General features: G+C 51.0%; 1 protein-coding gene across 1 annotated transcript in view; it reads right to left on the reverse strand.

Moving 5' to 3' along the window:
* The window catches only part of LOC146813684 (solute carrier family 22 member 7-like), a 212,904-nt gene that overhangs the window by 135,127 nt on the left and 63,346 nt on the right, over positions 1–14,431 (reverse strand). The window contains exon 5 of the mRNA XM_085609486.1: positions 11,379–11,547. Coding sequence (XP_085465612.1) covers positions 11,379–11,547 — 169 coding nt within the window. The remainder of the gene's footprint in view (positions 1–11,378; positions 11,548–14,431) is intronic.

The raw sequence follows: 14,431 nt of genomic DNA on the forward strand, positions 1-14,431 counted from the left end.
GCACCAGGGGGTCACCCCGGGCGTGAGAGAGAAGAGGGCAGCGAAGGGTTGCAGCAGCCTCCTGCAGTCATGGCGCTGTTCCGGGGTCAGCGTGTCGGAGAGGTGGACTCCCTCCAAGGAACCGTCTTGGCCCGAGGACCCCAGGAGGTCTGGCAGGGGCTCGGAGTCGCTTTTGCCCCCATCATCAGTAGCCAGCAGCAGGCTTAGTTCAGTTCGGGCAAAGTGTGGCTTGAGCCGGTTGGCGTGCAGGACCCGGAGGGGGTTCCTCGGGGACTCCATGTCGACTAGGTAGGTGACGGGGCTCTTCCTCTCGACCACCTTGAAGGGCCCGGTCCACTTGTCCTGCAGGGCGCAGGGGTCCACGGGTAACATGACCCAGACTTGCTGGCCTGGCTCGAACTCGATGGTCGAGGCATTTGCGTCATACCAGCGCTTCGTGTCTTCTTGGCTGGCTTCGAGGTTGGCTTCTGCCAGGGCCCGGAACTTCCGAGTCTGGTTCCGCAGGGTCAGGAGGTACCGGTAGACGTCGGGGGGGGGGGGCACCTGGGACGTTCGCCTCCCAGCCCTCCTTGACCAGGCGGAGGGGCCCTCGGACGGGGTGCCCATACAATAGTTCGAAGGGGCTGAAGCCCAGGGATTTCTGTGGTACCTCTCGATAGGCGAACAGGAGGCAGGGCAGCAGGACATCCCACCTCCTCCGCAGGGGCTCTTCCAGACCTTGGATCATCCCTTTTAGGGTCCTGTTGAACTGCTCGACCAGTCCGTTCCCCTGGGGGTGGTAAGGGGTAGTGAATCTGTAGGTGACCCCACATTGTTGCCAGAGGGATTTCATGTACTTTGAAATAAAGTTTGTACCCCTGTCGCTCACCACTTCTCGGGGGAACCCCACCCTGGAGAAGATGCCCATCAGGGCCCGGCCCACCACTGGAGCTGTCACCGTGCGGAGTGGGATGGCCTCAGGGTATCGGGTGGCGTGGTCGACCAGTACCAGGATGAAGCGGTGTCCTAGGGCGGTTCGGGGGTCGAGGGGCCCCACGATGTCGATCCCCACTCGTTCGAATGGGGTGTGGACGGCTGGAAATGGTTGGAGGGGGGCTTTAACTCGACCCCCAGTTTTTCCGCTAGCCTGGCAGGTCTGGCAGGACCGGCAGTGGTGGTCCACGTCTCTCCGCATTCGGGGCCAATAGAAATGGGTCACTAGGCGGCTGTAAGTCTTGTCCCGCCCGAGGTGTCCGGCGAGGGGCACGTCATGCGCCAGGTTCAGGAGGAACTCCCGGAACCGGAGGGGAACCACCAACACCCGGCCGGCTCCCAGCTCGGCGACTTTCTGCTCGCTGTATAGTAAGTCATTGTCCCAATAGACCCAGTGGGTTCCCGTGTGGTCCCCCGAGGCCTGGGCGGCCGCTTGCTGTCGGGCCCCCTCGAGGGACGGGCAGGCCTGCTGTTCTTGCTGGAATTGTTCGCGGGTGGGGCCCCCATCGTGGCGCCACTGAGCCAGCTCGGGGATCTCGCTGAGGGAGGCGGCCTCGTCGGAAGACAGTTCGGATGGCCCGGCCTCATCGTCGGGTTCCTCCGTGCCGGAGGAGGGTGATAGTTCTGGGCCCGTGGGCTGGTCGTTGGCCGCGGCAGCGGCGGGTTGGGCGGTCATGGACCGGGTGGTGGTGCAGGCCCCCTCAGGCAGCCCTAGTATCCCCAGATGCTCTCGGCGCTCCACCTGGGCCAGGGGGAGCTCTCTAGGTCATTCCCCAGGAGGCAGTCCACGGGGGCGTCGTCGCGGACAGTCAATTTTAGGGTGCCGGACACTCCTCCCCACTCGAAGGGGATCCTGGCCATCCGGCACATGCTTTCGGTTTTGTCCGCGGTCCGGACAGGGCATAGGACATGTGGCAGGATTTGTTCCGGGTCACTAGGTGGCAGCGGACAGCGGTCACGCTAGCCCCCTGTTCCCGGAGGGCTTCGGCCCGTCGTCCGTTGATGGTGACCCACTGCTGGTACTTCTGGGTGTTGCTTGGGATGGCCGCTCGGGGCACCATTTCTCGGGAGCCCAGGCAGATGAGCGACATGGCAGCTGGTTCCCACTCGGGGGACCCGTCCTCGCGGTTTTCCTCCTCTTCTTCTCCTTCCCCCAGGGCAGCGGCGGCTATTTGTCGGGGAGGGGGCCCAGCGGTCCCGTTTCGTCGGTTCACGGGGCAGGCCGGGTCGCTCGCATAGTGGCCGGTCTGCTGGCAGCCGAAGCAGGTCACTGGTGGTCGGGGTCCCGGTCGGGCGATGGGGATCCCCCTTTGGCCCAGGGTCGGGGACATGTGGTTGGCGGCTTGGCCTCGTGGCGGGCTTCTGGGCGGTCCGGCCGGGAATTCTCGGCTGCGGTGGGACCCCCCTCCTCCGCCCCGCTGGCGAGGAGGTCCCGTGGTACTCCGTTGGTAGTCCCCCACGGGGTTCCGGGGGACCCTTGTGTTGACCCATCGGTCTGCTTCGGCGGCGAGCTTCCGGGGCTCGGTCAACTTACTGTCCAGGAGGTGCTGCCTTAGTTCCACAAAGCAGTTGTTGGCGAGGTGCTCCCAGACAATGAGGTCGAACAGTTCATTGTACGAGGTGACCTTGCTCCCCTTTATCCATCCTTCAAAGGCCCGGCTGAAGAAGTCCACGTACTCGACCCAGGTGGTACCGGGGAGCTTCTTGCAGTCCCGGAAGCGCTGCCGGTACATCTCGGCTGATAGTCCGTAGCGGGTGAGTAGGGCTTCCTTCATGTGATCGTAGGAGGTCATCACTGCGTCAGGAAGTTGCAGCAGGGTATCACGGCCCTCGCTGAGGAACCTCCCCCATAGGCCGGCACCACAATCCTTGCGGGTTACCCGATGGGAGGTCATGGCTACCTCGTAGGCTCGGAACCACTGCTGGATGTCGTCGTTCTTGTAGTACTCTTTGACGACATCCTTGGGGATATGAACCTTTGGCTCGGTCACTGGCAGAGCGTCCCGGGCCCCGGGGGGGCTGGTCTCCCCCGTTTTGGATTTCAGTTCGAGTTCTTTGAGGCTCCTCTCGTGCTCGAGGGTTAGCCTTCTCTCTTCGAGTTCTCGCTGCCGTTTCTTTTCCTCGATTTCCTCTTGCAGCCGTAGTTGCTCCAGGGCTATTTTCTTCTCCGCCAGCTGGAGCTCGCCGTCCAGCCGGAGCCGTGCGAGGTCCATTTCGTGTGCCCGGACCCTTTCTCGTATTTCTTCGTGGGATAGGCTGGCTTCGGGAATGCCTCGCCCCCCATCTGTCGGGGTTGTGGTCAGCAGGTTTTCGTTCCGGGCCGAGGTCCCTTCGGTGCGGGGTGGAGTGGCCTCGGCTTCGGCCCAGGCTTTCAGGGCTTTCTGCATTTCTTCCTTGGTGCCCAATCATGTGGTTGGGATCCCTTTGTCCTTACAGAATTGTTTTAGTTCTTTGTGGGTGTATTCTTCCAGTTTTTCCAGCTGGAAGGTTGCGGCCACGGTTGCTTCTTGGCCGTCCATGGTTCCCTTTTCTTTTTCCGTCTGGTTAGGTAGTGCGTGCGTTACTTGCTTGTACGATTGCGTCTGGCTCGGATCCCGTCGCTGGCCACCAAATGTTGGAGGGAGGACCACCGGGGAGTCGGAGGGACTACTCCGGGGCACCTTCCTACCGCAAAGTTATAGCCGAGCGCTGCTGAGAAGCCTCCTAGGAGAGGTCCTTCTCCTATGATCGTACTAGGCCCAGTAACACCACCACACAGGACTCCGTATCAGTTGCTTATCTTGGTTCTTTATATAAAAAAAGGAGCACGTTCAATATTTACAGTGGGATCGAGAGATCCAGTAAGAGTCTCAATGTCCTTGGAGGGATAGGGTAGCGGGACAGTCTTAGTACCAGCCAGGTACGGGAGGGCTCGGCGCCAGACCTTGGGTGCTGGTCTCAGAGCGGTTCGGACGTGGAGAGCTGCGACGGCGTCAGCAAGGCTCGGGTGGTAGTTCCGCTTGGGTCGAGCCGCGACACAGTCAGCAGGGCTCCGGTGGTAGGTCCGCTTCGGTCGAGCCGCGACGAGGTCAGCTGGGCTCTGATGGTACGTTTCAACAAGGTCGGGCCGCGACAGCGTCAGCAGGGCCCCAAAGGTTTGTGAAGGTCTTGTAAGCACGATGGAGCCGCGACGTCATCAGCAGGGCTCAGAAGGTAGTTTCAGGAAGAGTCTTTCTCCGTAGGGTCAGCCGCGATCCGATCAGCAGGGCTCTTGACTCCGGGATACAACTGTCGTCTTGTTGCCGGGTCGCCCCAGATATAGGTCTGGAGCCCTTTGATGTCCGGACCCTTGCGCCCAGGAGGGCGGAGAGGCCGGGTAGGGCGCGGCCAGACGCCCAGCAGGAGAGGCGCCAGGCCCCAGAGAGCTGTGGGGCGATCGCACCTAGGTGTGGGAGGACGGTTGGGGGTCCCATCGATACTGCCCTCCGCCGGGAGTGGGAAGGGCTCACGTGGTATCCCCCGGGCCAGGGGTTGGCGCCTCGATGTCGGGCCTCGCTGGGACCGAGGCTGGGTAGAGCAGGGTCACGTAGGTGGTCACGTGGAGTGACGTGTAATCCAAAATGGAGGAGCCCCGAGGTGCATGGGACCTCATGCGGCTTAGCGAGGGGGAACAGGACCACGCCACGAGGCCGGCTCCAACAGTCTCCCTGTGTCTCCCTCCCTCTCTCTCCCCCTCTCCCTCCCTCTGTGTGTCACCCTCTGTCACCTCAGCCCAGCTTCCTAGGCACACACTTTTTGCAGATCTTTGAATGGCCCTTGGCTTGTTGATGTGAGTTTGTTTGTGATCTCCAGGCACCCATTGGGTGTAGTGTCTGTGTCTGTGCTGCTGCTGTGGTGGTGTGTGCTGCCACTCTTTCACAGTGTTGGCTGTTCATTAGCTGCTGTCATGTGCAAAAACGTGCCGTCACCCCCATGTGTTAATGCAAGGCGTCCGCCATTTGCTGGCAAGTCTTTCCTGTGTGGGGACACACTGTTTTTCTGGCTGTGACCTGGGCCATATGGGCAGGGGGCATTGTTGTCTGCTTCTGAGTTGCACTATGTGATTTTAGGGGCCCACACTCCCGCCATCCGGCTTACCGTGTCTTGTGTTGGTGTTTTCTGTGGCCTGTGACTTTGCATTGTCCAGCTGGGTGCATGGGGCATGGTGGCGCCAGTGGCATGTGCGTGTTCATGGAGTGTGGTTGAGTCATGCGATAGCTTGGGGTGGTTGCGTGCCTGTTTGTGAGTTTGGTTGTGGATGACGTTCCCCCCATGTGAGGTGAGTTGTTTGTGTACTCACCCGGGTCTCGGAGTCCTTCTAATCCGTCCACTGACACCACCGGCAGTATGGCCATCACCCTCTCCTCCCAGGGATGGTAGTGTACGGGTCTGCGGGGCGGCCCTCCTCCAGTGACGCTGGCCTGGTTGTGGTCGTCGGTCATTTTGGCTCGGACTCTCCTCCGCAGATCGTACCACCTGACTTGGCATTCATGCCTGGTCCTTCTGGTGGCCGCAACAGCATTCACAGCATCGACAATCCTCTGCCACATGGCTGTTTTTTCGGACATGCAGGTCTGTCTGACCAATGTTCCAAAGAGGATTTCGTCGACAAGGACCTCCAAATCTCGGCTAGTGAACTTTGGATTCTTGTTAGTGGGCATGGTGAGGGGTGTGGGTGTGGATGGTTGGGGGGGTGTGTGGATGGTTGTGGGTGTGTGGGTATGGTTTTGCAGCTGTGTGTGTGAATGTGATGAGGGGGTGTTTGTGAAGGTGTGTGTGTGAAGGTGTGCAATTGTAAGGTGTAGTAAAGGTTCAAGTATGGTGCTGTGGGTTGTCTGTGGGGTCTGGCAGCAGTGAGTCTGTTGCAAAGGCTCATGGTTTGTGTGTGTGGGCCCTTTTTATTGGTCCATTGGTGGGTGTGGCTGTGTTTGAAGTTTGGGTGAGTGTGTTATAAGGAGTGGTTGTGTTTTGGGCCTCTGTTTGGGATTTTGGCAGTTGCAGGTCAGTGAATGTGTTGTTGTTGTGCTTGTTGGACATGTTTTGTGGCTTTGTGCCATTCGAATGGTGTATTCTTGTGTTGTTTTGCTTTGTCCTGGTTGTGTACGTGCGTTTTTAGCGTGTGTACGGTGTGTACTTCGGGAATTTTGTTGTACAGTGCTGTCCTTGTGTCTGGCTTGGTACGACTCGTACATGCGCGATGTTGTGTGAAGGTGCTGGTGTTGGGGCCTGGGGTGCGCTCCGTACTTAGAATGTTGGGGTGGGGGTACGCTCCATACGTACGCGGGTGAGGGTACGTGTCGTACATACACGGTTGGGGTGGGGGTACGGTCCATACATACACTGTTGGGGTGGGGGTACAGTCCGTACATACACTGTTGGGGTGGGGATACGCTCCATACGTACGCGGGTGAGGGTACAGGTCGTACATACACGGTTGGGGTGGGGGTACGGTCCGTACATACACGGTTGGGGTGGGGGTACGCTCCATACGTACGCGGGTGAGGGTACGGGTCGTACATACATGGTTGGGGTGGGGGTACGGTCCGTACATACACTGTTGGGGTGGGGGTACCCTCCATACGTACGCGGGTGAGGGTACGGGTCGTACATACACGGTTGGGGTGGGGGTATGCTCCATGCATACGCGGGTGAGGGTACGTGTCGTACATACACGGTTGGGGTGGGGGTACGGTCTGTACATACACGGTTGGGGTGGGGGTGCGCTCCATACGTACGCGGGTGAGGGTACGGGTCGTACATACACGGTTGGGGTGGGGGTACGGTCCGTACATACACGGTTGGGGTGGGGGTATGCTCCATGCATACGCGGGTGAGGGTACGTGTCGTACATACACGGTTGGGATGGGGGTACGGTCCGTACATACACGCTTGGGGTAGGGGTGCGCTCCATGCATACGCGGGTGAGGGTACATGTCGTACATACACGGTTGGGGTGGGGGTACGGTCCGTACACACACGGTTGGGGTGGGGGTACGGTACGTACATATATGGTTGGGGTGGGGGTACGCTCCATGCATACGCGGGTGAGGGTACGGGTCGTACATACACTGTTGGGGTGGTGGTACGCTCCATACGTACGCGGGTGAGGGTACGGGTCGTACATACACTGTTGGGGTGGGGTACGCTCCATACGTACGCGGGTGAGGGTACGGGTCGTACATTCACGGTTGGGGTGGGGGTACGCTCCATACATTCACGGGTGGGGAAACGTCTCGTACATACACGGGTGGGGATTCGACTCGTACATAGGAGGGCTGGGGGGAGTGTTGGGCGCGTATGCGGGCACATGTCTCCATGGTTGCTATGGGAGTTCGGTGCGGACGGTGTTTTTTCCATACGGTTGTAACATCGGACGCACGGGATGGATCGTACTTCCGCGGTCGGACTTCACTTTTCACATTTGTACGGTAAATCGTCCGAGGACGTGTCGGACACATTTTCCGACCCGAGGACGTGTGGGGAATAATTCCCAATGCGATTTGTATGGACTTTTCCCCATGCGAATCGTAGTTGGCAGTTTGTACGGCACTTGTACGATTCGTACGGTAAAAAGACCGGATACGAGTCGTACGGGGAATTTTTTTACAGGATCGTAATCGGCACCCTAATGTACTATTCCCAATCCGAACTGTATTAACTCAGTTAAGGTGTTGGAAACTAAACATATGTAATTTACTATTCCAACTGCAAACTATATCAACTCAGGGAAGGTGCTGGGCACTAAACATATTTAATTTACTTTTCCAACTCAAAACTATATTAATTTAGGGAAGATGCTGGACACTAAACATATAAAATGTACTATTCCCACTCCAAACTTTATTAATTAAGGAAAGGTGCTGGGCACTAAGGGCCCTATTCCGATGCAGGCAGGAAGGGCTCCGACCATCAGTCGGAGCCCTCCTGCCCGCATCTGAATGTGCCATTCGGATTCCTTTCCGACCGAGCCATTCTGATGGAAAGGAATCCAACTCGGCTTCCCGGATGGCTTACGATGGGTTCGGAGAGCCCGTCCTCTGTCCGGAAACCCTTCAGTACTCCCCGAGCCGCCTTTTTCTGGCCGTGGGAGTACAATGGCAGTTTTCCACTGCCTTTTTGTGCCGGTCTTTCTGGCACAAAAAGGCAGTGGGAAACTGTCATTGGGTGCCCCCAGTAGGGCCCTCATGGATGCTAGGCCACCGAATGGCGGCCTAGGTGGCACCTATGGTGCCCCCTACAGGTGCCCCCTGTTGACCCCTGCACCCGGTGGCAGGCACCTTGCGGTGCCTGCTACCGGGTGCAGGGATGAACTGCACCTCTGCAGTTAACAATGCGAGCATGCATTCCGCTCTGAATGCATGATCCCATTGTTAAGTATAGGATTGCGACATAACAGGGTTCAGTCACATCATACTTGAAGGTCTGTAACCGAAGACAGGTGGTCGGTCGGTTAAAGTTCCTGACCGATGTTGGACGGACTCCGGTCCGTCCAACATCGGAATCGGGCCATAAATGTATATAATTTACTATTTCCACTCCAAACTACAAAAAGTCATGTAAGGTGCTGGGCACTAAACATATATGATTTACTATTCTAACTCCAAACTATAAAAAGTCAGGGAAGGTGCTGGACACTAAACATATATAATTTAGTATTCCCACTCCAAACTATAAACAGTCAGGGAAGGTGCTGGACACTAAACATATATAATTTACTATTCCCACTCCAAACTACAAAAACTAAGGGAAGGGGCTGGACGCTAAACATATATCATTTACTATTCCAACTTCAAACTATATTAACTCAAGGAAGGTGCTGGACACTAGACATATTTAGTTTACTATTCCAACTCCAAACTATGTTAATTCAGGGAAGGTGCTGGACACTAAACATATTTAATTTACTATTCCAACTCCAAGCTATATAAACTCAAAGAAAGTGCAAATGAATATACTCATTAAATATAATGTTCCCAAAAAAATTACATAAACACATATACAATAATACACATTATACATATATATTAACCTATTGTCAATTCTCAAAACATATCCAGAACAAACTTATGAGACTTGTTAAGCATTTTTAAAATGTTCTCGTATTTATAAATAACATGATACAAAATAATAAAAATGTTTTAACTAAAAATAAAATATAAATATATATTTTTTAATATTAAACTTTAAAAAAAATTACTATTTATTTTTATAACATTAAAAATGTCAAACCCAAACATTAAACATCTTTAAAGTTTACATGTTATCAATGTTTTAATTATTATTATTACTATTATTATTTTTTATTAAAAAACTATTTAAAAACACAATAATCCTATCTCAAAACAATACACCTCTACATTAAATAAATATGTATTTTTATACATTTTTATTCTTCACTAGTCATACAATATAAAAACAACAAATCATAATAAAAAGGTTTTTCAATTTTATTGAAACTTTTCACTTTTTCCAATGATCTTTTAAATGTAAACATTACACCACAAAATTAGCTGCAAAATCTACAATGTAACATTTATATATTTAAAAACTACCCCACTATCCCCTATAAACCCAACATCCCAATGCTATTTTTTTTTAATTTTTGTATTATTACTTTAAAAAAAAATGTATTAGATTTTTTTTTTAAACACTCGCCACCCTTATCCCCTATAACCCCAACATCCCACTCCTAAATAAAAAATATAATTTAATATAAATGAAAAATGTTGTTACATTTTTTTAAAATTTTATTTTTAAAACACTCCCCACCCTTATCCCCAATAACCCCAACATCCCACTCCTAAAATAAAATGTAAATTATTTAATATAATTTAAAATTGTTATAAAAATGAATATACTTTTTTTAAAACACTCCTCACCCTTATGCCCTCTAAAACCCCAACATCCTGCTCCTAAAATGTTTTTTTAATTATTTATTATAATTTACAAATGTTATAAATACTTCTGTTTTTAAAACACTCCCCACCCTTATCCCCTATAACCCCAACATACCGCTCCTAAATGACATTTTTAAATTTCTTTAATATTACTTTTAGAAGTTTAAAATTAAAAAACAAAAAAATGTAAACACTCCCCACCCTTATACCCTATAAACCCAACATCTCACTCCTAAACAATTGTTCTATAAAACATATCCAATTTATTAAAAATTATGAATACCTTTACATATATATTCTAATAAAAATCTCACTACATTTACAAAACAATGTTTTTTAATAACGATATTTTCAAAATTGATATTTTTAACAACAATATTTTATACAACACACTAAGGGGCTGATTCTGATCCGGGTCGGAAAGGACTCCGACCGAGCCAGATCCGGAGTGTTTTCCAACCGAGCCGGAGTCCTGCAGTCCAACCGTACGATGCGGCCCTATGCTGCCGGACTCGGTTCGGTCGGACTCCCATAAAAGTCAATGGGAGCCGGTCATAAGACGCGTACATGGGCTCCCATTGACTGAATGGGTACATCGCGGACAAGTGTGCCCCCTACAGTGGGTACGCGTCGGTGCCATCCGCACCATTCATGCATGTGTTGGGGAGACCCATGGGTCTCCCCCTGTGTCCGAGTCGTAGGGCTGCGGGTGACAGGGGGTCCGACGCGGACCCCCAAATGCAACCACCCGGACAATTTGCGAGCCGGACACTCCGGCTCGCACAGGCTGTCCGACGCGTGCATCGTACTGGCTCGGTCGTAAATCGTATCCATTGCACGCCACGGTTAGCTTCCGACCGAGATGTACGGAGTGGTTCGGACCCGGAAACGACTCTGCCGGTGAATTTATTGTAGCTCGCATCGTACTTGCTCGCTCGTACAGCTGTACGAGTCGGCCGGAAAACACGCGTACGGCTCGTAGTTTTTCCGGCCGGATCGCGTTCGGTGCCCTTCCGACCCGGATCGGAATTGGCCCCCGAAATAGATATTCTTAACATAGATAATAAAAACAACTATATTTTTTACTTTTGACATTTAAAACTCGATCTTATAGCACATCGATATTTAAAACTCGATATTATGTCTACTTACCTTTGGTGCTATCAACCCATAAAGACGCGTGTCTCCAAATCTCATTAGGGCCTTTGACCATTTCCATGACCCCTGTGTGCCAGGAGGGGGCCCCTGGGACTTGGTCTTTCTCCACTGATGCTGTTGGGGCCATTGCCGGTGCAATGAAGACTGTGAGCCGTCATCCCTGTTTGTGACCCCCCAATGCCAGAATATCCACAATAAAATCAAAATACAATTAAATGGATGGGTTTAAATATGGATTGAGGGGTACCAGGAGAGTTGTTTCTGGTTCCCTGTATTTGATAAGTGAGGTGAGCATAGAACATACATCCTCATGCCATCTCAGTGTTCACTCACCATATACCGATAATACTCAAAACACATGGGGTTGTGGCTGCAACAAGAAGCCAGCGCCAGTCCCGGATCAGGTATGCCACAAGGGCCAGAATCATGTTCCCGATGCTCCAGCATAGGGTGATCAGGTTCCCTACCAAGGTGCGGTGCTTGATGTCCACCCACACTGCAGCTGCAAGAGAAGACATAGAAGCAGGAATTCTCTCTGTCCATAGAACATGTAGAAGCAGGCATTCTATAGAAGCAGGTATTCTCTATGTGCACTGTATCTATTGAGATCCTTCTAACAGTCTTTACAGCATAATTAGGGCCTTGTCCGATTCGGGCTGTGTTTGGTATTGAATACATTTTAAAATGTACTAAAAAATGTGCTAATATTATCCTTAGATTGACTTTAACTTTTGACACCAGTTTTCTCCTTGAGGAGCAGTCCACCCATAGGCACCTGGCCTGCTTCAGCAACAGAGCAGTCATCCAGCACCTGTCTAATGTCCATGTCAGCCGTTACACATGGTCACTGTGTACCAGGCACAGCGGATACATCAGGCGACTGTCAGTGCTCTGGCGTAAGTTGAGTGAGAGAACGAAGGTATGGAAGGGAGTGTACCTTCATCTGAGGTTTATAGGAGTGGTGGTTATCAGTGACTGGGCTTGTCTGTGTAGAGTAGGCATTATACAAACTGAAGGAGTCAGAGAAGTCCATGTGGAAGTCGGAAAATATCAATATAAAACCTCTGTATGGCATTAACTTGTTTTATGGAACTGTGTAGCATTCACAGTCTGCAAATTACAATCATCAGAAAAGTGGTGAAAATGTTATTCAAATATAAAGAAACTGGTGATGAGGTGAGCACAGTGGACATTGGACAGCCTGGCCGGCACAGTGCGGCTTGTCCCTTGCCGGAGATGCTGTGGAGATTGCACCCTCTGGTGCCCCTTGGGGGGGGGGAAATAGTGCCCCTGGTGTAAGTTAGCTTTTTTGGAGGATGTGAGGATCCAAGCACCGTGAGGGTACCGTGAAGAGAATAGGAGCCAGGAGTGGAAGTGAGGCACCAAAACCCTGGTCTTATTGAGCCAGTGCACAGCGAGGCATGGCGTCAAGTCAAGAGGAAGGAAAAGGAGCTCTGTATTATGCATTTTGGTATAGGGAGAAACAGTTGAGTGGGGCTAGTGGGAGAAGGGAAGTAAACACTCCTAGAATTATCAGTTGCAATGTATGTGGTTTCTCTGCTAAAGTAGAGGATTTAAATTGGCAAGCATTATTTAGGATGAATGATATCTGTTGCCTCTAGGATCCATAAGCTACCACAGAAATTCGCACGGAGGGCTATATTATGTACTATGCTACAGCAATTCCGCAGAATATGGGTTACCATTGGGTGGCCTAGTGATATGGGTGTCCTTGAAACTATTAACCCTCATGAGTTTCATTGTTGTCTTAAGTATATCTAATAATATAGTGCATATTAGAATGGGTGACAATAGCCCAATGGGCAGGGGTCATGGATACCTTGAACGTTTATGGCCCTTCAGGGCAGGAGGATAGACATAAACCTATTTTAGACGTCCTTGAGGATTTCATTTTAAGGGTAATATCAGATTGTGAAGTGGTTATGGGAGGAAATAGGGAGCGTAAGTCCCAAAGGGAAGGGCTCAGGTCTGTTTTGTTGACCGTGGTCTAAGATACCTGAATGGCCACACTCCTTCTGATATCCTCACAAATGAGACCTCTCGTGGTAACAGGGGTTCATCTATCATATGTTTTATCCTGATAAACATTGAAGTATGGTCAATAGGATATGTGGGTAGTACCCAGTCCAGATAGTGACCATAACCCACTAGTTGCATCCCTTTGTGCATGAAATAAATTGGAAGTTCTTACTCTGGAAGAAACTCTTAAGGGACGTGGTACCTTAGATTTCCAGAAGGGCTGTCAAGTGGAACCCTGGAAAATACAAACACCTAGCCCAGGACTTGAGGAATTCAATCTAGCCTAACATAGAGCAATTACTGGTGGCAGGGCTTGAAGATGTTGATGACAATAGGGCATTGGTCCTATTTGAAAAAAATATTCCTAAAATCTCCCCTTTTCTGATGACTTCCAAGAGTGTTGATCATGGAAGCTGTACAAACCCTACTGGCAAGTAACAACTGGCATTTTGATTTGCCTAGATAAATGCAGATTCCTTTTGAAACATTCTTTTAAGACTTGTAATTTGCTAGCAGAGGATTGAATGTATTGTTCCTGAAGGAAACATGGCTTACATAATCCTCCGCACCTGGCATCACTTTAGCCATCCAGGGGGTGGTTACTAATTGAGTTCATTAACATGACTGAAGAAATAGGTGACGGTGTGGCTGTAGTGTACCGTAATACGTTTTAAGGCTTAATATCTAAACTGGGTAACACTGGGATCATAGAAGGTCTTTCCTTCTCTATCCTAGTGGATCCCTCATTTACGGTGGCTTGGGTCTTGATTTACAGATCTCCTGACTATTCCAATGAGTCCCTCAGCCTGGCAGGGCAACTCTCCATATTGCACTCAAACTTCCTAATGTTAGGAGATTTTCACATGTAGACTGATGACTTAAGCTGCTCTGTGGCCAAATAATTGCTGACTACCTTAGAGGGCTTCAACCTCGAGCAACACGTGTGTGAGCCCGCCCATGCATCAGAACACATCTTAGACTTTCTCTCACTCCCTGAGTGTATATACCAGTCCTGCCCCTAAGTTTACTTGATCCAATAACTTCATGATTCCTTTTAAGATTGTTGTCAATTGTCCCACACAACAGCAGCCAACGTTTCTGAAAGTTTCTAGACCTTGGCACCAGTTACCGGAGCTGTTGAAAATTGAAATAACGATGTGAGTAAGCATTCACTAAAGACATGAATTCCCCTTTTATGACCGAGTTTCTCCCGTTATGTTGACTAAAGTCTGGACTCCATTTTGTATTGTCATGCCTCCACGTGCGTAGCACGAGAAGAGTCCTATCTTCGTGTTAGTCGCTCTTGTAATCTGCCTAGTAACAGTCTATAAATAGCCCCTTTGTCC

The sequence above is a fragment of the Triturus cristatus genome, chromosome 6 (genome assembly GCF_964204655.1).
Source record: "Triturus cristatus chromosome 6, aTriCri1.1, whole genome shotgun sequence".
NCBI lineage: Eukaryota > Metazoa > Chordata > Amphibia > Caudata > Salamandridae > Triturus > Triturus cristatus.